The 21,387-nt window shown below is 53.4% G+C and overlaps 10 protein-coding genes across 10 annotated transcripts; 5 read left to right on the top strand and 5 right to left on the bottom strand.

Annotated features, from left to right (window-relative positions):
• Positions 1-969: 969 nt before the first annotated feature.
• J4E78_008811 (uncharacterized protein) lies at positions 970-2,037 on the top strand (the record flags this gene model as incomplete). Its single annotated transcript, XM_049369411.1, has 1 exon — positions 970-2,037. One exon carries the CDS (start codon positions 970-972, stop codon positions 2,035-2,037), a length of 1,068 nt encoding a protein of 355 aa, XP_049218735.1.
• Positions 2,038-2,219: 182 nt separating this feature from the next.
• J4E78_008812 (uncharacterized protein) lies at positions 2,220-3,800 on the bottom strand (the record flags this gene model as incomplete). The annotated part of the gene is made up of 2 exons (XM_049369412.1): positions 2,220-3,686; positions 3,741-3,800. The coding sequence occupies 2 exons, from the start codon at positions 3,798-3,800 to the stop codon at positions 2,220-2,222; spliced, it is 1,527 nt and encodes a 508-aa protein (XP_049218736.1).
• A 763-nt stretch (positions 3,801-4,563) lies between these two features.
• Positions 4,564-5,655, top strand: J4E78_008813 (uncharacterized protein; the record flags this gene model as incomplete). The annotated part of the gene is made up of 1 exon (XM_049369413.1): positions 4,564-5,655. The coding sequence occupies one exon, from the start codon at positions 4,564-4,566 to the stop codon at positions 5,653-5,655; it is 1,092 nt and encodes a 363-aa protein (XP_049218737.1).
• Positions 5,656-5,848: 193 nt separating this feature from the next.
• Positions 5,849-6,735, bottom strand: J4E78_008814 (uncharacterized protein; the record flags this gene model as incomplete). Its single annotated transcript, XM_049369414.1, has 3 exons — positions 5,849-5,921; positions 5,974-6,559; positions 6,612-6,735. The coding sequence occupies 3 exons, from the start codon at positions 6,733-6,735 to the stop codon at positions 5,849-5,851; spliced, it is 783 nt and encodes a 260-aa protein (XP_049218738.1).
• Positions 6,736-7,079: 344 nt separating this feature from the next.
• Positions 7,080-8,026, bottom strand: J4E78_008815 (uncharacterized protein; the record flags this gene model as incomplete). The annotated part of the gene is made up of 2 exons (XM_049369415.1): positions 7,080-7,831; positions 7,909-8,026. The coding sequence occupies 2 exons, from the start codon at positions 8,024-8,026 to the stop codon at positions 7,080-7,082; spliced, it is 870 nt and encodes a 289-aa protein (XP_049218739.1).
• Positions 8,027-9,039: 1,013 nt separating this feature from the next.
• J4E78_008816 (uncharacterized protein) lies at positions 9,040-9,979 on the bottom strand (the record flags this gene model as incomplete). The annotated part of the gene is made up of 2 exons (XM_049369416.1): positions 9,040-9,073; positions 9,156-9,979. 2 exons carry the CDS (start codon positions 9,977-9,979, stop codon positions 9,040-9,042), a joined length of 858 nt encoding a protein of 285 aa, XP_049218740.1.
• Positions 9,980-11,497: 1,518 nt separating this feature from the next.
• On the top strand, positions 11,498-12,072 carry J4E78_008817 (uncharacterized protein; the record flags this gene model as incomplete). Its single annotated transcript, XM_049369417.1, has 3 exons — positions 11,498-11,530; positions 11,585-11,698; positions 11,758-12,072. The coding sequence occupies 3 exons, from the start codon at positions 11,498-11,500 to the stop codon at positions 12,070-12,072; spliced, it is 462 nt and encodes a 153-aa protein (XP_049218741.1).
• A 1,302-nt stretch (positions 12,073-13,374) lies between these two features.
• On the top strand, positions 13,375-16,599 carry J4E78_008818 (uncharacterized protein; the record flags this gene model as incomplete). Its single annotated transcript, XM_049369418.1, has 1 exon — positions 13,375-16,599. One exon carries the CDS (start codon positions 13,375-13,377, stop codon positions 16,597-16,599), a length of 3,225 nt encoding a protein of 1,074 aa, XP_049218742.1.
• Positions 16,600-17,311: 712 nt separating this feature from the next.
• HPT1 (hypoxanthine-guanine phosphoribosyltransferase) lies at positions 17,312-18,327 on the top strand (the record flags this gene model as incomplete). The annotated part of the gene is made up of 4 exons (XM_049369419.1): positions 17,312-17,344; positions 17,595-17,701; positions 17,777-18,205; positions 18,276-18,327. 4 exons carry the CDS (start codon positions 17,312-17,314, stop codon positions 18,325-18,327), a joined length of 621 nt encoding a protein of 206 aa, XP_049218743.1.
• A 453-nt stretch (positions 18,328-18,780) lies between these two features.
• J4E78_008820 (uncharacterized protein) lies at positions 18,781-20,570 on the bottom strand (the record flags this gene model as incomplete). Its single annotated transcript, XM_049369420.1, has 4 exons — positions 18,781-19,642; positions 20,126-20,315; positions 20,367-20,513; positions 20,567-20,570. 4 exons carry the CDS (start codon positions 20,568-20,570, stop codon positions 18,781-18,783), a joined length of 1,203 nt encoding a protein of 400 aa, XP_049218744.1.
• Between the last annotated feature and the right edge of the window lie 817 nt (positions 20,571-21,387).

Consider the following 21,387-nt stretch of genomic DNA (forward strand, 5'->3'; position numbering starts at 1 on the left):
TTGCGCGCCTTCTAGCGCGGCTACCAAATATCCGGCCGGATCCGGCAAAGTTCACGAAACCATTCCCTCCATCCAACTGCATACCCTCACGATAACTACATCACCTAGCGCACATACTGCACTAATGAAGATGCAACTGCGAAGCCCGAGGAACATTTTAGGATAGTTAGAGGAATTCACGAAGGAGTACTGAGCTGCTGTAGACAGATTGCCGAAAGAAACGTATGTCGCGTCGCGACGTGCCTCTTCCCACGTTTCACGCCAAGCCATTGTAGATCTGTCGAAACGAGCCAAACACTCCATGTCAACCACCCAAACACCAACTACTTCGATGCGAACCCACAAAACCAAGGGTCTTTGGCCCGGGAGCTATGATCCGATTCGCTCCTCTTGCTGCGACACTCGAGACACTGAAGCCTGGAGAACCATCTGCTTACCACCTCAAACAAAGTATTGACCAAGCTTTCTCAAACGCGAGATAAGCTTTTCTTGACCACGGCGCTTACGGGATATAACCGCGACTAATACGTTCAGTTGTCTATTTCTGTACCGGCACATGTTGTTTCCTTTGTCGCCTGCATAGCCTCACCCTGTTTGAGCCTTGGCGGTTATTCCGTCCTGATGCGCAGGAGATCCATATCGGACACGAATATTGCCGAACACATGTGGCGCGACGTGAACTGCTTTAGTTGGCTATCCACATCAAAGAAGTTCGAGGTGCAGCGCGAATGTCAGATGGGAATAGTGGGACAGGGTGGGAGGCTAAGTCAAGGAAGAGCTGCATCCGTTGACCTGAGCACCCAGAGACGATACGAGGGGACGGTTGATGTATAACAACAAACATGTGCCTTGGGCTCCAGAGTATCACATCAAATCCCTTGTTTCGTTTCCAGTATCCAGTCTGATATACGTCTTCCTCCCCTGTATCGATCACCCAACTCTCATTCATTCATCCAACCACCACACAACATGCGCTTCTCAATAATACCGACCGCAGGCCTCCTAATTACCTTGACATCCGCAGCACCACTCGCAAAGCGCGACTACGCTCCCTTCCCACTAGTGAACGGCTTCCCAAACCCCTCCCAAGAAGCCGTCCTCCAAATCCAAAAAGACGGCCACGGCACCCTACCCAACGGCCCCCCGCCACCCACCCTCAGCCCCGATGGCACCACAAACCTCAAACTCATCGCGCTCAACGAACTCTTCGAAGTAGCATTTTTCACCGAACTGATGAGTAACGTGACGAACAAACTCCCCGGCTACGACCTCGGCGACCGCCAAGGCTACATAATCGAATCCCTGAAAGCCATCGTAAATCAAGAGGAAATGCACGTCCTCAACGCCAACGACGCGTTGAAACACTTCAACAACGCCCCCATCGAAGGCTGCAAATACAACTTCCCCGTCGTCGACTACGAAGGTGCCATCGCACTTGCAGCAACATTTACAGACCTCGTCCTCGGCACTTTACAAGAAGTCTCCGAACTCTTCGCTCGCTCCCAAGACTTCGGTCTCGTACACGCGGTAGCATCCGTAATAGGAAACGAAGGCTCCCAAGAAGGTTTCTTCCGCGCCGAGCAGAAGAAGCGACCAAGCGCCCAACCCTTCCTCACATCCTCATCCCGCGATTTCGCCTTCACTGCTATCCAAGAATTTGTCGTGGAGGGTAGTTGTCCGAATATCAACACCATCCCGCTCAAGCGCTTCAAGCCGTTGGCGGTCGAAACAAAAGACGTCAAGGCTGAAACCCAAAATATCAAGTTCTCGTTCTCGATGAAGGACGCGGGTATGTTTGAGATTGATATGCTCAAGTTGGTTTGGATCAATGGGCAGAATGTGCCGGTTGTCAAAGCGCTGCAGAATGTGGAGATGAAAGACGATAGGGTTATGTTTGAGGCGGAGTTTCCGTTTGAGGAGTTTGTTATGGAGGGGTTGACGATTGCGGCGGTGACGATGGGGGCGGATGCTTTTGCGGGGGCGGGGGAGGTTGCTGAGAAGACGGTGTTTGGGCCGGGGATCATTGAGTTGGATTGAGTGGTGCGATGGGGCTTTTTTGTGTGCATAGCGATGGTGTTGGTCTATCGCTGATGACAGTGTGACTGGTGTGTAGATAATTGTAATGTCTTGTATATCTCATCCCATGACCATTCTGGCTCTTCACTGCGTGTATATATGTCACTTGAACTTTTGGTCGCCCGGATCGCCTCGACTTCCATTCACAACTCGCTCATAGGCTTCGCCAGCAAAGTCCTAAAATCAACCGTTTCCCTAAAACTCTTCAAAAACTCTCTCATCGTGCTCGGCAGCTTGGGTTTATGCCAGGTCCGCATGATGCTCATTATGTATTCCTCGTCAGGGATCCGATTTCTATTCAAATAGAACAGCGAATTGCCTAGCGGCATCCAAATAGCCATGATACCTGTCACACCGAACTGCTCTTGGAGGAAGTAGTCGACTGACTTCATAATCATCCGGGCAAACGGTCGAGGATGCGGGCGATCAGGGTGCGAAAGTGAGGTATCGGTGTAAAGATCGATGCCACTTGCGACGTCGAGCGTGGAGTACAGGAAGAGGGCTGTCAACCAGTAGCGTACAGTGACACAAGCAATGTCTATGCTAGGAAAGGTGATTGGGGTTGCGTTGCTAACAATCTCGGGTGTGTAGATGGCGTTCGCTTCTGCATTGACCCAAGCTTCGAGCTCGAAATGCAGTGTCCAGCATTTTGCTATGGTGTATACTTGCAAACCTTCTCTTTCTTGCTCGCTCAGATTTCCGAATTGTAACTTGTCTATAGCGCCCAGAAGCTCGGGTATACCGCAGAGGATGTCGATGAGAACGTCGTCGGATGACTTGGTCCGCCCTTTCCAAGGTATCGTCTTCCACTCTTCCTCGTTGAGTATGGTTGGCTTCCTGCCGCGGATGGCAGGACCAAGCAGTCGGTATCTTGCATTAGTGAAGAGCCTATGCGCTGCGTCGTTTTCCGCGAAGATCTCCGGACCACGGCTGACTATCATAGCTAGCTCGCCTTCACAGTGACTGAGCCAGCTTTTCGCCTGGTTGGTCGTATTCGGTTCCGCGCCGAACAGCATATCGAAGAGAGCCATGACTCGCGGTACAACAAGCAGCGACTCGCTACTCGCTCGAGCGGGGTTTTGTAAAGCCACGGCTGTTTCCTTGAGCGCTTTCCCATACAGTGTCCTTCCTTGCCGCGTGAGAGCTTCGTTATCCGAAGTTACCCCAAGCTGTGTTATGCCAACTGCCAGAGCAGCCATCTGTAATGCTTCATCGCGCGTGCTAAGCAAGGGAAGCAAGCTAACAAACTCCTTTGCGTCTGTGTTGGTGGTGTGGATAACGCCCTGCGGGTTGTACATATTCAAGAAAGTCGCCATAGTCTTCTCGCTGTAAGCGGATCTCGCGAGCGCATCAGGCAGCATGATTGGTATCGACATGGAACATGCTTTCTGTGTTCCTGGAGTCGATACAGGGTTGAATTGCATTATCTGCATGCCTTGCCGAGGTGGCTGTCCGGGAGACTTCTCAGGCGTCGCATGGCGTCCTAGTTTTGGTGCAGGACGGGTAGGTCCGCTTCCTTTTTGGTAGATGAAGATGCGGTCCGAGTCGTAGCCTCCGCATGCTATCCCGCGTTCTTTGCATTGACCGCACTCAGGCTGGACTAGATCGCACTAAAACACATCAGCTTCACGTCTTGGGTGTTGCTCGTAGGCGCTCGCACTTACGCCCTTTTTTCTTTTTCGGCATGTCACGCAGCCTTTGGAGCGTCCTGGAACTCCCACCATCTCGGAAAGTTAAAGTCGGCGCATGCACGATGAGTTTCGTCCGCTGTCAATCCTGTTCAGCGCAGAATGTTCCCTATATGGACATACATCGTCTGCCTGCTAGCGTAACGGTAAAGAAGCGCAGTCTCGTAGGGCTGTGAAGCGCCTGTAGTAGCTCTAGGGCTAGCTATTGATTGGTGCGCATTTGTCTATGACGACGGTCGAAATGCTTGGGAGGTGGCTTGTATGACTTCCACGTTGTTAAGCATCAGGCGTTCCACTATGTCATCTCAATCAACCAATGACAGTCTCTCACGCGTTACCCTTTTCAGTTGATTCTGCGACAACTCGCGCTGCTGCAGAGGGGCCCCAGCTTTCACCGCAGAAAGCTCGGTGTAAATCGAAGTAGCCATGCGATTTCTTGATTACCATTGCGATCGCATCGAAGCCTTAATCATCGGTCAGGTAATTCCTGTCGCATGGGGTACCCTTTGCGGGGTCACTGCGCGCTGGGTACCTTCCGCTGACAAAACGTCTTCTCCTGCATACCAGCGCGAAATGTTCTCAATACGGCATGGTGATCGTCTGCACAGTGTGTGGTCAACTGGTATAACATGAAGCCAAATCTCTCTCGAAGATGGCATACAACCAGCAACCATCATCACCTCGACTACCTTCAATCAGCTTCTACCTCAAGCACTAAAAGTCAACCATCTCCATCAACTATACTACAACTACCTACCAAATCACACTCCTCTCCAAGGTTTCGACATCAATCATCACAATGGTCGCCTCAACCCCCTCCCCCAACTTCTTCACCAAACGCATAATCCACCCCCTCGGCTTCACAAAAACCTACAACTTCTGGCTCTACTTCATCTTCGGCGGCGCACTCGTCGGCTTCGCCCTAGCCCGCGTCTCCTACCTCGACTTCTCGCGCAACTTCTGCCCCTCGTCAGGCCCCAGCTCCAGCGGCAACGGCGCCGCACCAGGAGAATGCTACTACTACCTCAACTTCAGCCAGTACAAAATCGGAATCTTGTTGCATCTCGCTGGCGTGCTACCCGCTAGTCTACTCGCTGTACTGCAGTTCACGCCGTTTATTCGAAAGAGGTGGATTATCGTTCATCGCATCGGCGGGTACGCTGCACTCCTGCTGTACATCGTCGGTCTCGTTGGCGCACTGATGATCGCACGGCATGCATTCGGCGGCGGGCTCGATGTACAGGCTTGGGTTGGACTCGCTGGACTGGCATCGCTGGGCTGCTTCATCGTCAGCTACATCAACGTCAAGAGACTTCAGATTGAGCAGCACAGAGCGTGGATGCTGCGAGGCTGGTTCTACGCCGGTAGCATCATCACGACTCGACTTGTCATGATCATCGCCGCGCAGGTCATCGCTAAGCAAAACTACCACGTCGTCTGGTCTTGCGCAAAGCTCGCTGTAACAGTCGCGGGTAACGTGGATCTAGCATCTTCGTACCCTGCCTGCGCAGCCTTTGTCAACGGCACGGATCCAGAGGCTGTCTCCAGCGTCGCAGCGACGTTTGCGGTAGGAGGCCCGGAGAACACGGGGGCTGCGCTGAATGCGGCGTTCGGTATGGCGCTGTGGGTGTCGTTTGCGCTGCACGCTTTTGGTGTAGAGGTCTACTTGCAGCTTACCCCCAAGGAAGCGCAGAGGTTGAGGCAGATCAGTTATCAGAGGCAGTTGGAGGCGGGTATGCGCAATCCGGGCTCTGCGGGTCTTACGGCGGATCGCTTGGGGGATGCGGAGAAGTGGATTCCGGCAGAGACCAAGGAAGAGACCAAAGAAGATGGTGCGAGCATGGCGAGGACTGAGTCGACTGACTCTAGCGCTGATTTCCGGGTGTTTTAGCATAGTGAATAGCGTTTTGTTTTTCGATTAGAGTGGAGTTTTGGGAGCGAGGCGTTGGAAAAGTCATTTATGTAGAACATTAGTTTATAATTTAGAGTATCATTCATAACGCCGTCCCTAACTTCTTTGACGATATCGATCATTCATCAGTCATCATGTCTAGCGGTCCAAAATCTTCATTCGCCCAGACCGCTCACCAAGGCAACTGAAGAGGAGTAGACAGCTTGCTCTTCGGCCCCAACACGGGTTCAGCAGTACCAATATCACTAGACACCCTGTCAGCTCACTTCCATGTATCTCAGATCAACAATGACTTACCCAGGTCCCCTTGGCGCCCAATACTGTCCAGTATGACTAATATCAAACAACTCAACCCACTCCACCAGGCTCTCCGCCGCAACTTCAGGTTCAACCGCCCCTCCTTCATCCCAGAACTTATCAAAGCCCACATTACGAGTCATTTCCGTCCGCATGAAGCCTGGATGAACAGAGACAATCGCAATACCCCTATCTCTCAGGTCTATACTCAACAGCTTCATGCACATGTTGAGTGCTGCCTTGCTAGCATGGTGACCGTAGTTGCCGCCGCCTTCAGACTCGTGCCGGAGCGTTATACTGCCGCTTTCGGATGAGACGAAGACAATCTTGGATGCCGAAGAGAGGAGGGTGCTGTTGTAGTTTGCAAGGGCGGTGACGAGTATGGTGGGGCCGATGGCGCAAATGGTGTACATGCGCTGTTGCGCGGAGAACGAGGGCTCCTCAAGCGATTCTGTCTTAAAGTATCCTGCTGTTATGATGACGATGTCCAGATGTGGTATGTGGTTTGATTCAAGAAAGTGGACGAGATCGCTGCCGACGTGTGGGGATTCGAGATCGACGTTGGGGATGTATGTTATGTTGTTTGCTATACTGAATTAGTCTGATGTAGCATCTCAGAGGATTAGGAATTGGCCCACTGTTCTCTGGAGGCTCTGACGCCCTCGCGGTCGCTAGAACATGGTTGTTCGCGTCTGCTGCGTATTTTTGTACGATGCTCGCACCAAGGCCGCGCGTTGCGCCTACAACGAGTATGGTAGGCATCTTGGTGGTATGAATAAAAGAACGAATGCTGTGATGTTTGCAATAGGAGTTCAAGAGGTGAAATACAAGGCTCTGGGTGAAGGATTCCGATGACGTAGGTATGTATTACCCAGGTATGAGATTGCGCTAAGATAAGGACGCGTCCCGAGGTCGCGTCAAGAAAGAACGCTCACCTTCCTGTCCCTTCGCTTCAAGCTTCAGCTGAATGCATACATAGTAAGATTCCCGGGCTGCCTTAAACCAGGTGTCTTTGGCAACACAGTCTGGTCATCAAATGAGAGAGAACCATAAACCTGTCGAAATCAAATATCCCAGAAGTCTACAAGACCTTAAGAATGTTTTCTCTACGTACCAACCTCAAAAGCTCCCTCAACCAACCCCCAGAATTCCTCAACGATCTCCTTCTGCCCCTCTCCTCCTCTAACCGCCATATACCTCTGCCCTTCCACCTTCGGGTCCCAATTCCCCGGATTCGCATCCACCATAATGCCGCCCGCCTCTTTCAGAATGACCCATCCGGCACAAACATCCCACGCCCAACACCCAGCCTCCCAGTAAACGTCCAACCCACCACTCGCCACACCACACAGATTGAGCGCCGCAGAACCAAATGACCGCAGTCCATGCACCATACCCCCTCCATTCTCCTTTGTAGCAGCGAGTTTCTTGAAGGTTTCGGATTTGACCTTGAAATCATTCCCACTCCTATCACTCCCCCACTCCACCGCTACCAAACAGCTGCTCAAGCCATCCAACTTCGTCGGCTCGCTCAACGGCAGTCTCGTCGTCTCATTCAAGTATGCACCCTGTCCCTTGATCGCTGAGTACAGCGTTTGTGTAAACGGGTTGTAAACGATTCCCACCACCGGCTCCCGGTTTATGGCGAGCCCCAAAGAGATGCTGACGTAGGGGTAACGGTGGACGAAGTTTGTGGTCCCGTCAATGGGGTCGCATATGAAGGTGGGGTCGGCGGAGAGGGTGTCGCCTGGCTTGTAGGTTTCTTCGCCCATGAAGGCGTAATCTGGGTACTTCGTGGAGAGGGAAGTGGAGATGAGGGCTTCGACTGCGCGGTCGGTTTCGGTTACTAGGTCGACGGCTGTGGGGTGAGGAGGGTTAGTATGGGAGGTTTCCTGTGGATTGAATCGGGTTCTGGGATGATGAGGTGCTACGTACAGTTCTTCTTTGAGCCTGAGCCTTGTGTTGTGGGTGTTGCGGAGGTGATGCGCGAGCCGGCTTGTTTGGCGATGGTGATCATGAAGTCGTGGACTTCTTTGAGGTTTACGGCGGCCATGCTGATTGTGTTTGTCGTCTTCCTCGACGGCTTTTGTTGTGAGGGGAGAGCTTTGAGATTCAGTGTGTTGGTGGAGAATGCTGAAGCTGTGTTGTGTTGTATAGCTTCCAAACGTCAGAGCTACCTAACTGCCCCTCGGTGGGGCAGCAGCGGGATGGTGTATGCAGGGCCCGCCACGTGGGGAAACGGCGGCCTCCAGCGGATGGCATTGCGATGTTTACCCTAATTTCATTCCAAACATAGAGAAACTCATACGGTGAAGAAACTAAACTAGTTTGCAGTCTACATCAGCATGAAGCCAAAGTAGAATCTGGGTAGTCGTGAAGGGCGAAGGAGAAGAGGACGTATCAAGCATCACATCAACATCAAGACGATATATAGCGGCGGCAAAGTTGATTTCTCATTACCACCACCGCTCCAAACCCTCCACAGTAAGTCTTCCATTCCAAGCGGTCCGGACCAATCAGTCACCGCATCGGACACGTCTCCACCAGAGAGCGGTGTCCTCCAGCACGATGTCTTCCTAATCCACGCAGCACCAATGCGTCATGAAAATAAATGTCCCCTTCTTATTCCCTTTGATATGTTCGTACAACAAGCCTTGATTCCCAAAAGCACAAAACAAAGGAAACGCAGTTTCGTCGTCGTCGAGTACTCCTTCTTTGCAAGCAGAGAAGGGGGAAATAGGTTCGTTGATGTTGTTTGTTCGTTGGAATTAAGGGCCAAAGGGGGACGCGATGGGGGTGAGCAAACTCCACTAGTTAAAGAGAGCGAGCAAGATGAGATAAAGATGAGTTGGGATGATACAACGGTACGCCGAGGGAAAGCAGGGAGAATGGGTATTACTCCGTGTTTTTGTGATTGTTTTCACGTTTTGTCGCGGGTCGGCAATTTGGGGTGTGCGAGCGGAGTATGGTTTGGCAACTTGGTGTGTACTCCGGTGTTGTATGCGAGTGTGTGTTTGTTTGCGGGTGTTAAGGTGACGGGTAAGTGGGTGTGCGAATCAGAGGTCTTTAGATGGTCCTGGGAGTGCCGCGGGCGCTGGCGCTGCGAGTTTGTCAGTATGAAATTAACATCACGGGAAAACACAGTTTGCAGGAATTGAACAGAAAAGATGCGCAAGGCGTACCTCGCGTCCACAAGATCATCGACATGATTGCACATAGCCACGAACAGGTCAAAGAACAGTTTTCCCCCCATCTCCATCTCCATCTGCATGGTGCCACTACGCTTGAAAGTTTTCCGACTGCGGATAATCAGAGCGAGGTAATGAGCGCGCAGCCGAGAGTCGCTGTCCGGCGTGTTCTCGTACGCGTAGCGTGCGCTGCGCAAGATGGTTCCGACCTCGATCCCGCTCTGCAGGCCCTGCTTGCGCAGAGAGAGCTTCTTGAGCTCTTCGAGGCCGTAGCTATCGGCTGCGCAGTACACGGCTGTGTCGCGCAGAATAACGTCGCCTACGCCGGAGTGGAAAAAGGTTGGCTCGACGGCGGCTGCGCGGTCGCCGGTTTTGTTTGGGTCGGGTGAGGCAACTGCACCTTCGAGCATCCAGGTTTGGCGTCGCTTGTCGTGGACAAGGCGCGGATAGTAGTCACCTTTGTACAGGTACTCGAGGATGCAGCTGAAAATCTCAGGTTCCTCCGTGGGCAGATCGATGCGGCGGTTAGCGGATTCGAAGAACTGGCCCCGCAGCAGTTCAGCAAAGTACGGGGAATGACAGAGGACGTCTTCGTGCGCAGCGAACAGTCGCTGGTCGGAACCAACGATCACTGTCACAATGGCAGAGGTGAGCGATGGTGACCCACCGTCCATCATTGGACTGTCCTTGCGCGCATCCAACTTCTCGACCATCACCTTCTGCTTGGACGCATCGCGGAACGATCTCTTCGGCTGTTTGGTAATCTTGCCTGAGCGGTCCTTCTCCTTCGAGCTAGCGAAAGAGCGTTTGCCGAACATGTTGACCGAAGAGCGGAATCGAAGTAGCGAGCGACGAAGTTTCTCGTAAAGAGTGGACAGGTTAGTGACGCAGCAGCAAGTAAGAGAAATGGAGCTCCGGAAACTCTCAGATTTCGCAAACCTTTCGGGAGAGAAAAGTCGTTGAAAATCCGAAGAGCTTAAGCGAGTCTACCAACACTGGTGGTGAAGATAAAGCACGCTTTGGTTGTCGAACTCAAGCTTGTCGTGAGGCGTAAAGGCTGAAGATTGTGGGGTTGCGGCCTCTTAAATACTGGCGATGCCAAGTCGCCGCCCCTGTCGCCTGGGACAACTAGCGCTGGCACGCTGGGCTGTGTCACGCAGATTGTTATCGCTATTCGCCCATTGCTGCATGCGAGCTGCAGTAGATGTCAGGCTGCGAGGCGCCATCATTGATTGTTGTGAGTGCTCATTCGAGGCTTTCCCAAACATGGAAGACGATGGATTTCTGGCTCGAGGAGTGACGATAAGCGAGCATCAACGGCAAGCGGTATGACGTTGGACCTAGCAACGTCAATATGGAGCGCAGAAAAAAGTTAGCATGGGCAGGGAAGCGGTGTCTGAATTCAGAGCCGTTTTGATCGGGCCGTCAGGTGTGCGCGTCGCGTCTCTGTCGCGATGTAACGTGATCTGGGTGTTGGGCAGTCGGTGACTCACAACAAAAGTGAGTGTGCCTATGAGATGAGCCCAATTTCCAGTCTTGCAGCCCTGCATAGCGCATAAGTTTAGGAAGACGTCCTCCGACGGAGACAGAACCTAGAAGTAAGTTCGGAGCTCCGAAGTATAATGCAGCGCTTATGCGCTATGATGGTGCGTGAAAGCGTGAAAGCCTGCCTGCGTGCCTGTCGCAAGCTGTCGTTGCTGTCAGGCCCAAGCTGAAACACGATAGCTTGTCAAGCGGTCAAAACCACGTGTTCTAGACGGATCGCGAGGATGTGCAGTCTCGGAGATATACGTGCGGTATGGACCGGGGCGGCTTGATAAGATATCAGGACGGGGGTGCACCTTGATGTTCGGCACTCGCGAATGAGGCACCAGCACCGAGACGAGTGTTCCTTGGTGATGGTATGACGTCGTCACGTTGCTCGAACGTCAAGTGGAGTCACAACGTGTCGCAGACATCTTTTGAAGAGAGACAGAGATGGAAACTGGCAGCGTGTGAATGCTAGCGTGATCCTGCTACCAGAACGTGTGCAGGCGATCGTCTACCGGGCCGCGTGCGGAGCTTTGACTAAGGAATCGAGGTCCCTCGTCATCCATAGGCAACTTTCCCCACATCTACAACCCTCTTTTCACGTCAATCACCTGCCACTGCACTGCATCCGCCTACCCACGAGCGCAGTTACGGTGTTGCAGGCTATTCTTACTATCCGCGCTTCCTTTACCTGTGCACCAGCTCCTACCTGGCTACTTAACCACACCGCTCACCCCGGTGCAGTCCCAGAGTCTCTTGCACGAGACAGCCTAACCTACAACCAACTCACTCAACCAACCGTAAACATGAGCACCGGAGCGAAGAAGCGTATTATGAAGGCAAGCCACTATATGGAGGCCGGCGCAGAAGTAATCATACTAACAGGGCCACAGGAGTACGGCGAGTGCATGGCTGACACACCGCCGGGTATGAAGATCAACTTCGACGAGCAGAACATGACCAAGTGGGAGGTGTTGATGGACGGGCCAGCCCAGTCGGCGTACGCTGTAGGTTTGATCCATGCGCCCTCCGTGCGGCGTGGGTAGCGCTTGCTAACAGCCTGCAGGGCGGCCACTTCAAGCTCGAGATTACCTTCCCGACCGAATACCCCTTCAAGCCACCCGTCGTCAGCTTCCGAACCAAGATCTACCACCCCAACGTCAGCAACGACGACAAGGGGTCCATGTGCCTGGGTCTGCTGCGCGCTGACGAGTGGAAGCCGCCAAACAAGGTGGTGTCCGTCCTGCGCCTCATCCAGACGCTGCTCATCGAGCCCAACCCGGACGACGCCATTGAGCCGTCCATCGCCAACGAGTACCGGGAGAACCGCAAGGAGTTTGAGAAGAACGTAAAGGACTGGGTCAAGCGCTATGCCAAGTGAGGGGTCACGGGTCCTCTACCGGCCAGGCGGATATGGGCATCGATTAGAGTAGGCAGTCGCACAGGGCTCGTCGGATACATATTGCATCTTTGGCGTTCGGCGAAATTTGCACGCGGACGGAACACGTCTTGACCGGTGTGGGCGAAGAAGCATCCAATGTTTTGCAGATCGCGATGCATCCGCAGCTTAGGTAGGCATCGGGCGATTATGCAGGGTAGACTTACTCGGGCTCGCCAAATAAGATGAGTGCAACCGCAACATGTCGTCATGTCCCAATCTCCCAGCGTCGTCTGTGCCAGTGCTGTAGAAGCGAGCCGCAGGGCAGGACAAGGGGGAGCCTGGGAAATTCCTTCTCGAAGCCCGCAAGAGGCTTCGACGCCTAGTGCACTTCCCAACTGAGATTGCTGCGTGCTTAGCTGTCAGCTGTCCAAGTTTATTCTCTATGCGAGTGGTGCTCGAGCGCAGTGCTGGCAGTCTGGCAGCGAGTGCAGGGCCAAGCTAGCGAGTCAAGCGCAACAAAGCGTGTGGCACGCGCCTCGCAAGTGTTCCAGCAAAGCAAATAGTGCATTCATGTAATCCGAGAGAGCCGGCCAACATATGTGATGGCTGCGAGGACTTGTCGCCAGGGCACAAGACCGACTAGACAAGGCCGTCGACGGTGTATTGCTTCGTGATGATTGCACCCGGGCTGAATATCCCCGGCGGCTCTGATTCGTCCAAAGCGCGTCAATTTCGCGAATTCCTGCTCGAGGCGGCGGGCGGTCGGTACCTGTTGCAGCGCTTATGCAACTCTCCTAATTTGTGCCGTTGCATGTCAGAGTAACGAACTCCTCTGACACGCCCGCTGAGGTCCACCAAGCTCCTACCGGCCCGCGACCTCCCAGCCTACAGGAATCGGGGATGAGGGAAGCGCCGCGTCTTGGCAGCGACTCAGTGAACGGACGGATCCAGGCGCGGGAGCTGAAGGAGACTTTCCTGCTACACGTTGCAGGCACCCATCCCTCACCACCGTCTGATTGCACCGCGCCAGTGCCGCACGTCACGTTCCTTATCCTTCGCATGCCCTCATTCTTTACCTGACCCCATTCACACACACCGAGACCTCTGAGCTCGCCCACGTCGACCCGCCGCCGCGCCCCCAGAGCAGGCCTCCACCAACCCGATTCACGATAATCACCGCCCACACCTGTGCTGCACCCGAGAATGTTACCGCGAATTTCAACCTCCGAGCTGTCCTGTTCCCCGGTCGAATGAGCGCCCGTCCCGCCGACGCCCACCACACCCGCACCCCTTCACCACGCCATGGGCGACGCTCTCCTACGTGTCGCTACAGGCGTCTCTCCAGCAGCCGAGCCGGAGCCATACGTCCCCTACCGCTCTCCCACGGCGGAATACACGCCGCCCACATCGCCGCAGCCACAGCTCCCGTATGCAGCGAGAAGAGGCTTTGGAGCGCACCGGGCCAAGCACCCAGCTGAGCTCCAGATGGACACAGCAGACGCGCCACCCTACGAGCGGCCCGCCTACAGTCCCTCGCCTGCAGACAGCCCGACCCTTCCGCTTGCAGCACTGCCTTCCCCCGGCTTTTCCCAGCGCCATCGCGCTCCTTCCCTACTTCGCCATGCCGCCGTCCCTCCCCCTCCCAACGGCGTGCAAGCGGGAATGGCATCTGCCCCAATGTCTCCCATAATGGCTCCTGCCATGGCCCGCCAGGACAGCGGCCCTCGCTCGCCTGACCTACGCGCTATTTTCAACCCGCTCGCTAGCAATCCCGTCAATTCGACCGGGCCATCATGGGACTCTTCCAACGAAGACCTGTCTGGCTCACCCAGCTCCCCTCTCAGGCCCCGTGGAATGACCAACTCTTCGCAAAATTTCCATCCAACACCGCCTCTGAGATCCGTGACCTCGATCCCCGACTACGCCCAATACCGAGGCAACGAACGCTCCAATCTATCTGGCACCTACAAGCCGAACAGAGGTGTTCCGAACTGGTCTCACACTGACTATTACCCTCCCCCACCTCGACCGTTTCGTGGTGAGGAACCACGGGCCAGTTTCAGATCTGGTTGGACCAATGCGTCTTCCAGTGTACTCGAAACTAGTGGCACGGAAAGAAGCAGTATCGTCACCGCACGGAGCTCCATCGCCAGTGATCGACACAACAGCGTCTATTCCCGGGATCCATCGAGAGATCGTCTGGAACGCCTTCGGGAACGCGACGGTTCCCCGGAAACAATACTGACTTCGGAAATCGCCGAGGAGGATGAGAATCTAGACGCTGTTGGCGATGTGTTAGATTCATACTACTACGATGAGGAAGATGAGGAGCGTAGTCCTATCATGGAGCAGGATGAACGAGACATGCACAGCCCCTCGCCAGCAGGTCTTGACGCGGAACTCCCCGAGCTGTCGCAAACGCCCTCTCGCGATTTCGATTCCCTAGACTCCTTTCAATCGAACGAAAGCCTCAAGCAATGGGATGACCGGACACGCCTTTCGACGCACAGTAAACTTGGACGCAACGCGGATTCCAAGGAGCTATTGACAATCCGTCCTCCTTCCGGCTCGGATGTGGACGAGGTATACAACCTCGATCCTACAGAGCGAAAGGCGCTGCGAATCGAACTACTGCCCTCGGTACAGGTCAGCCCATTCCAAGCTGCATACACCCCACGAACAATCGAGGCCGCAACGCAACAGTCCAGAAAGAAGCGATCGAGCACAGTGAAACGAGCAAGTGAAGAAGCACCGAGGCGTGTGTCTGTCACACTGCAAGCTCTTGCTCTCAGAACCACGGAAGCCAAGGGCCACCGCTCGAGTAGATCGATGGGTAGCCGCTCACAGCTAGACCATATCCGTCGTGATATTTCCAATCTTCCACAATTACCCCCAAGTCGATCGCGAATGTCGCGCCAGGATTGGGCCAACATCGAAGCTTACTCCAAGCGACACAGCAAGAGACCAAGTGTTCCTCGCACCTTTTCCAGTGAATCTCTTGCCAGTTCTCATGTTCCTCAATCTCCGCCTATGCAAAGATCTGAGCCGCTCCCCGAGCTGGACGAAGACGAGGCTATTCCCCGTCGCGCTTCCACGAGTGTCTTCGACCGAAAGAGCGCACTGTTCGATCTTGGCATGATGTCTCAGCTCACGACAGCCAAGAGCAAGCCCGAGTCCCCGAGAGGCCCTACATTGGCACCTCCCAGCCAAATTCCCACCGTAATACCTGGCCTGCGAAAGACGGCTGCCCCTACCGAGAGAGATCGCTATGGATTCAAGAAGGCTTCCGACAAGATCAACGTGCAGGAGTACAACGCATGGGCTTCTAAATACGAAGACCACATCTCCCGCCGGAGAGGCAAATGGATTTCATTGATGGCCAAGCAAGGTCTGTCAACGAATGAGCCTACCAGGTTCCCTGAGATGTGTGAGAAGGTCAAGCGCTATGCTCGCAAGGGCTACCCTCCTGAGTGGAGAGGTGCCATGTGGTGGTACTATTCTGGCGGTCAGCACGTGCTTGCGCGAAAGGAAAATGTCGGCCTGTACAAGTCTCTGGTAGCTCGCGTCAACCGTGATGAGCTCAACAAAGACGACAAAGATGCCATTGAGCGCGATCTCGACAGGACATTCCCCGACAACATCCATTTCCGTCCGGAAGCAGCGACTGATCTACTGGACGGCGAGTCTGACGACGAACCCGTGTTGATCCAGGACCTGCGCGAAGTCCTATCTTGCTTCGCCCTGAACAACCCCAATATTGGTTACTGCCAGTCGCTCAACTTCATTGCCGGCCTTCTTCTATTGTTCCTGAAGCAGGACAAGGAGAAGGTCTTCATCCTTCTCACAATCATCACGCAAAATCATCTGCCTGGTGCTCACGCTCGCAGCTTGGCAAACACCGAGGTCAATGTCCTGATGATGCTGATCAAGGACTACCTGCCAAAGGTATGGGCATCAATTAACGACACCGATCTCATCAACAGCGGCGCCGGCTCCAACGCTCACCCCAACTCCAAGTTCCAACGCCAGCCCACAGTCGCTCTTTCATGCACTTCCTGGTTCATGAGCATCTTCGTTGGTGTGCTGCCAATTGAAACGGTACTCCGCGTTTGGGACGCCTTCCTCTACGAAGGACCCCGTGCCCTTTACCGCTACGCCCTTGCCATCTTCAAGCTGGGTGAACCAGAAATCAAAAAGTACCGTCCTGGCGATGGCGAAATCTTCATGGCAGTCCAGACACTGCCCAGGCGTTGCCTCGACCCTAACATCCTGCACGACCTGGCGTTCGTGAAGAAGGGGTTCGGCAACCTATCACAGAACGTCATTGACCAAAAGCGCATGTTCTGGCGTGAACAGAACATCCTGGCGCACCAGACGTCGGTCAAAACCACAAACGGTCGACGAATGCTCACCGTACCACAAGAAGAAGATGAAGACGACGATCGGGACAGCCTCAGGAAGGCCATGGGCATGAACCGCCTGCGCCGTCGCGCATCCCGCAAGTTCCGCCAAATGGGCATCAAGTGAAGAAGCCAGACTTCTCTCCGCCCACACCATCAACAAAGAATCAGTCAACCAACTGAACGTTCAGCACGAGTCCAACGTTTCTCGGCCGTGCTTTTCTCACTTACATATACGTTTGCAGCGTTTTATCTCCTCATCGTCCGGCGTTTTACCAAAAAAGAGAAGGTGGTCTATCTGGGTTACTTTGCTTTACCTTCTTGTATAATAATCACGATATACCCTTTTTGCGGGCGGAAAGCTTTTCAACTTGAACGAAGGATTGTAGAGAGCTAGAAGGGATGGAGACGGGAGTGCTTGTCGCAAGCATAGCATCGCATCAGATGGACGTGCTTTTTGTTGGGTAATGGTTACGATGTTATGACCCTCATCAGTCAATCAATATACCCTGTTCGTCCTGCTTAGAAATACTTCGACCTTGCTGCATGTGCTTGCTGTGAATGAAGACCTGCTGCTGAAGAGTCCACGAACCAAGGCGCGCATGTGAATCACAACCACGTTTCACTTGATTGGTCCAGTCCCAGATTGCGGGGCACCAATCCCCCACCATAGATTTTCGGCGTACGCCGCTCTAGCCTTGCCTACCTAAGTAGGTAACCATTTCTTGACTCTCCCGCGGGCGGACAGACTTTTTTTTGCAAAAACAATTCCACTCCTCCGTTCAACTTTGATTTCGCTCTTTACACTTGGAGATATTATTCAGAATACTACCGCGAAAATGGTCGAGAAGGTGTACGTCACATACAACCAGGTACGTTCTTTCGAGGTCCATTGTTACACATGCGATCAGACACCCCGCGCACGCACGCGCGTGAGGTGTCTTTGTGTCACCACGATGTATACGACGCGAGGCTGGTATCGCGCCATGCAGATATCGTAGAGAGCGACTTTGGAGAGTCGATTCGTATGCTATTCATGCGACCACGACAATCGAACCCTTGCGCAACATCGCGCAGCAAACAAAGCACAAAGTCCACAGCTAACAACCCCCCTCCCCACAGGTGCACAAGCTGTGCCAAGAAGCCGCGGACCAAATCCTCAATGACTTCAAGCCCAACCTCATGATCGCCATCGGCGGCGGAGGCTACGTCCCCGCGCGCATTCTCCGGTATTATATCCCCAAACCCACACGTACAAACACCGTACATACCAGACAACAAGAACTGACATACTTGTTTGACAGATCCTTCCTCAAGCGCGAAAACAGCCCCAACATCCCCATCCAAGCCATCGGCCTCTCCCTCTACGAAACCCTGCCCACAACCACAGACAAAGACGTCGAGACCCCGGGAACAAAAGTAACCCGCACACAATGGCTCGACCTGTCTTCTCTCGAGATGGCGAATCTGATTGGCAAGAACGTGCTCATCGTCGATGAGGTCGACGATACACGAACTACACTTGAATACGCGGTCAGGGAGTTGGAGAAGGATGTAGAAGCCGCGGTCAAGAAACTGGGTCGTGAAGGCGAGAAGACGAACTTCAGTATCTTTGTGCTGCACAATAAGGATAAGGCGAAGAAGGGGGCGTTGCCGCAGGAGATTCTCAAGGGGAGGTATAGTGCGGCGAGGACGGTGGGGGATGTTTGGATTTGTTATCCTTGGGAGGCTACGTACGTATTTTTCACTTGTCTTTTTGACGTTTTTGGTATGGTTTTGAGGAAGTGCTAACGTTTTTCATAGTGACATTGACGAGCATGACCGTCTTTCGAGGGAGCAGGAGGGTAAGCAATAGGATTTTTTCCATCGAGGAAGGATAGAAGGGAGATGATGACGATGAAAGAGAAAAGTATGCGTCACATTTACGGCATTCGATCGATAGCATGTAACGGACGGATGGGATATACTGGAGTTTGAATGGGATTGGATAGCAAGATAGATGTATTGAATGAGCATATGACTTGACATGAAAGATTGTGCCAATCTAACGAGTCAGTCATCCGACAGTTCAGTTTCGTTGTCGGTCATGGTCGACTGATTAGTGATCGACTGATTAGTGATGGGTTGATCGGAGTAGAGATCTTGGATGCTATGGCGTGCGAGGTATGAGATATAGATCAGTCACTCAGGGCGCAGTAGAGGATTCGGAGTTGGTTAGTGTCCTGCTGTATGGAGCGTTGCTAGGGGTTGCTAGAATCCCCGTGGCATCTCTAAGGTTTGCTACACATACACTACTATATCTCAATGACTAGTCACTTTCTGAAGATAATGAAAGCTCCTGCCTCCGTCGTTCCAGCTCCGGCCCCCAGATCTCCTTTACACGGGCATATGGCCGAGACTGTAGCCACCCCTTGTAATGTGGTTGATCGAACCACGTATCCATACCCTTCGATACCTCAAGCTCTCCCAGATCAAAGAACGATCCATTCTCCTGTGGTTTCTTCCCCTCATCGTCGTCGTCAAAACAGAGTATGTAGAATCTATTCCCCGCGTTTCTGATAACATAGTCTTCGTTCATAACAACGGGTGCGTTGATATCGAGATCGAGTGACTCTTCGTCCACTAGTTCAGACACGATGAGCTTGTAGGTTTTGCCGGCACTGGCGCCCTCAACCGCATTCATGTCATGCTTGTCGGCGTTCCCATCCATAAGAGCAATCGTGTCACGCATTTCGCCTTCGACGTCCCCGTCCCAGAATGCGGCATAGCATGTGTCCTTCCACCACGCCATGGCACCGTTGGTATCGGTGAATTCGGGGTGTTCGTATAGCCGGGAACCCTCCCATACACTCATCTCCATCTCTTCTTCGTTGAATCGTACTAGGAACGATGACTTGCCGTTGGTGTCTCGCATGACTATCGACAGTATGTTCTGCTTGTCGTCGACTGGGACAAAGGTGTTTGGATCACGGGAAAAATACGAGAGAGAAGTTACCCCGTGGAGGTTTGCGTGGTGTGTGCTGAGACACTCCCCGCTGTATGTGTAGCGACCGAACGCGAAGAACTGTTGGTGGAAAGGAACGTCATTGTTACGTGCGGCATTGGCAAACAAGATGATTGTCTGGGTCGCAGGCTGTATGATAGGAGCAATGCCAAGTGATTCGTTCTCGCTAGACTCGGATTAGCTTTACGTGCAAAGAATGCATAGAGGATCCCAGTGTTGGTGGATTCATTGGCTTCAAAGGATACGAGCACCGCTCAGCAACCCCAGAAAGATTACTTACACGACATCGGTCCCCCAAAACATGTTACCGGGTTCAAAGTTGATATTGAAGGATCTTCCACGCTGGGAGTCGTATTCCCAGATATACACCGATGCAAACCCGGAGTCGATATGGTAACATGCGACAGTGCGCTCTCGACAGGCAACGCTGGCGAAATAGTTGTTGTTTGGTACTCTGAACTTCTTGCAACCGCGTTTGCCATGTAATTCGTGAACATAGCAGATGTTCGCCCAGGTTGTTAGCGCCACAATCTCACTAGATACATAGACGTCGATAATTCGTTCACGGCCTTCGCCACCCAGGAAGCGAAGATCCCATGTAGCTAGATCGAGGACGCAAACATTTCGCGATCGGTTTTCCGGAGTGTACGTTAGGCTTTGCCAGATGAGACTGTTTCCTGCTAAATAGATATCATCTATACTGTCCTTGGGTGTTATCTTGTAGACTTTGCGCGGCTTGCCGGTACGAAAGGCATTGATCTTGCGGGCTTTCTTTTGACATAGAGCGTGGTCGGCATCTTGGAAGTTGACAGTACCTTGGTACCAACTGTTGAGACTTGCTTTGATAACATATAAGCTCTGGAGAGTGTGATTCCATCGTCTTGAGATACTTTGCAAGCGGTAAGGAGCAGCGACGTCTAAATGCGAGAACACCTGGGCCACTAGCTCAACGGGCAGATTGCCGATGACGTCGAATTGGAAGGTACGACTGCTTGTCGTGGCGTGGAGTGTCCTCCACTCATACGGTGATAATTCAGCTGCTAGAGCCGTGAGTGCCTTTTCTCTCTCATGTACATGCATGCGTCGAAACGCATCGATGAAGTCGGTAGTCATGCTGCTTTTTCTGCCGATCAAAGGCAGGGCTATCGATAGGATAGCGACTCGCCACCCGAGCGGTCGGTGATAGACTGGTGCGGTGACGGCAGGTGGTAGCGTCGGGGTAAAGCTAACGTTCTGCGTTGACGGCACCTGGGTTGGCCTGGGGAAAGTCGGTCGAGGCTGACTCGAAGGAAGGTTGGTGGTTGACGTTTATCCAAGGAGGTCTGTGCGTGTAGGCTGCCTGCAGACCCTGGACCCTCCCCTGGCTTACACCACGCGTGAAAGCCGAGGATGGCGCAGATGCTCGCGAGTCGTACTAGCAATGTTTGACCATGGGCAAGGGAGTCAGTCGGCTTCAGCTGCCCGGCAGCGTTTGAGGCAACTCTGGCGAAGGTTCGGTATTCTAGTCTGTGTCACTGCCCTTCCGCATCCGCAGCCGCATCACGGGCATTCGGGAGGAGCATAGGCATATGAGGCGCATTATATGCTGACCCCGCAGCAGAAACAGTTCGCGTTATAGTGATATTAGCGGTGGGTTATTATGGTCGAGCAATGTTTCAGTGTCTCGACCTGCAGCTGGCCGAGGGCAGGGGTCGCGGGCACATGCAACGTCGACAAGGAGCGACGTCTTTGCCGTGAGCTGCATACCATTGCCCTACCATGGCAGCAAACCCGGACGGCGGGCCATGGTCTGTCAGCGGGCGTTGGGGTACCTAGAGCTACACAGTGCTGAGGGCGGTGATGGATAGGTAGATAAATGAAGATGACCATGTGTCCCCTCAGCGTTGGATGACACTTGGCTCGGCTGGTGGT

This window comes from Alternaria triticimaculans (genome assembly GCF_023758025.1).
Source record: "Alternaria triticimaculans strain BMP 0046 chromosome Unknown scaffold_17, whole genome shotgun sequence".
Taxonomy (NCBI): Eukaryota; Fungi; Ascomycota; class Dothideomycetes; order Pleosporales; family Pleosporaceae; genus Alternaria; species Alternaria triticimaculans.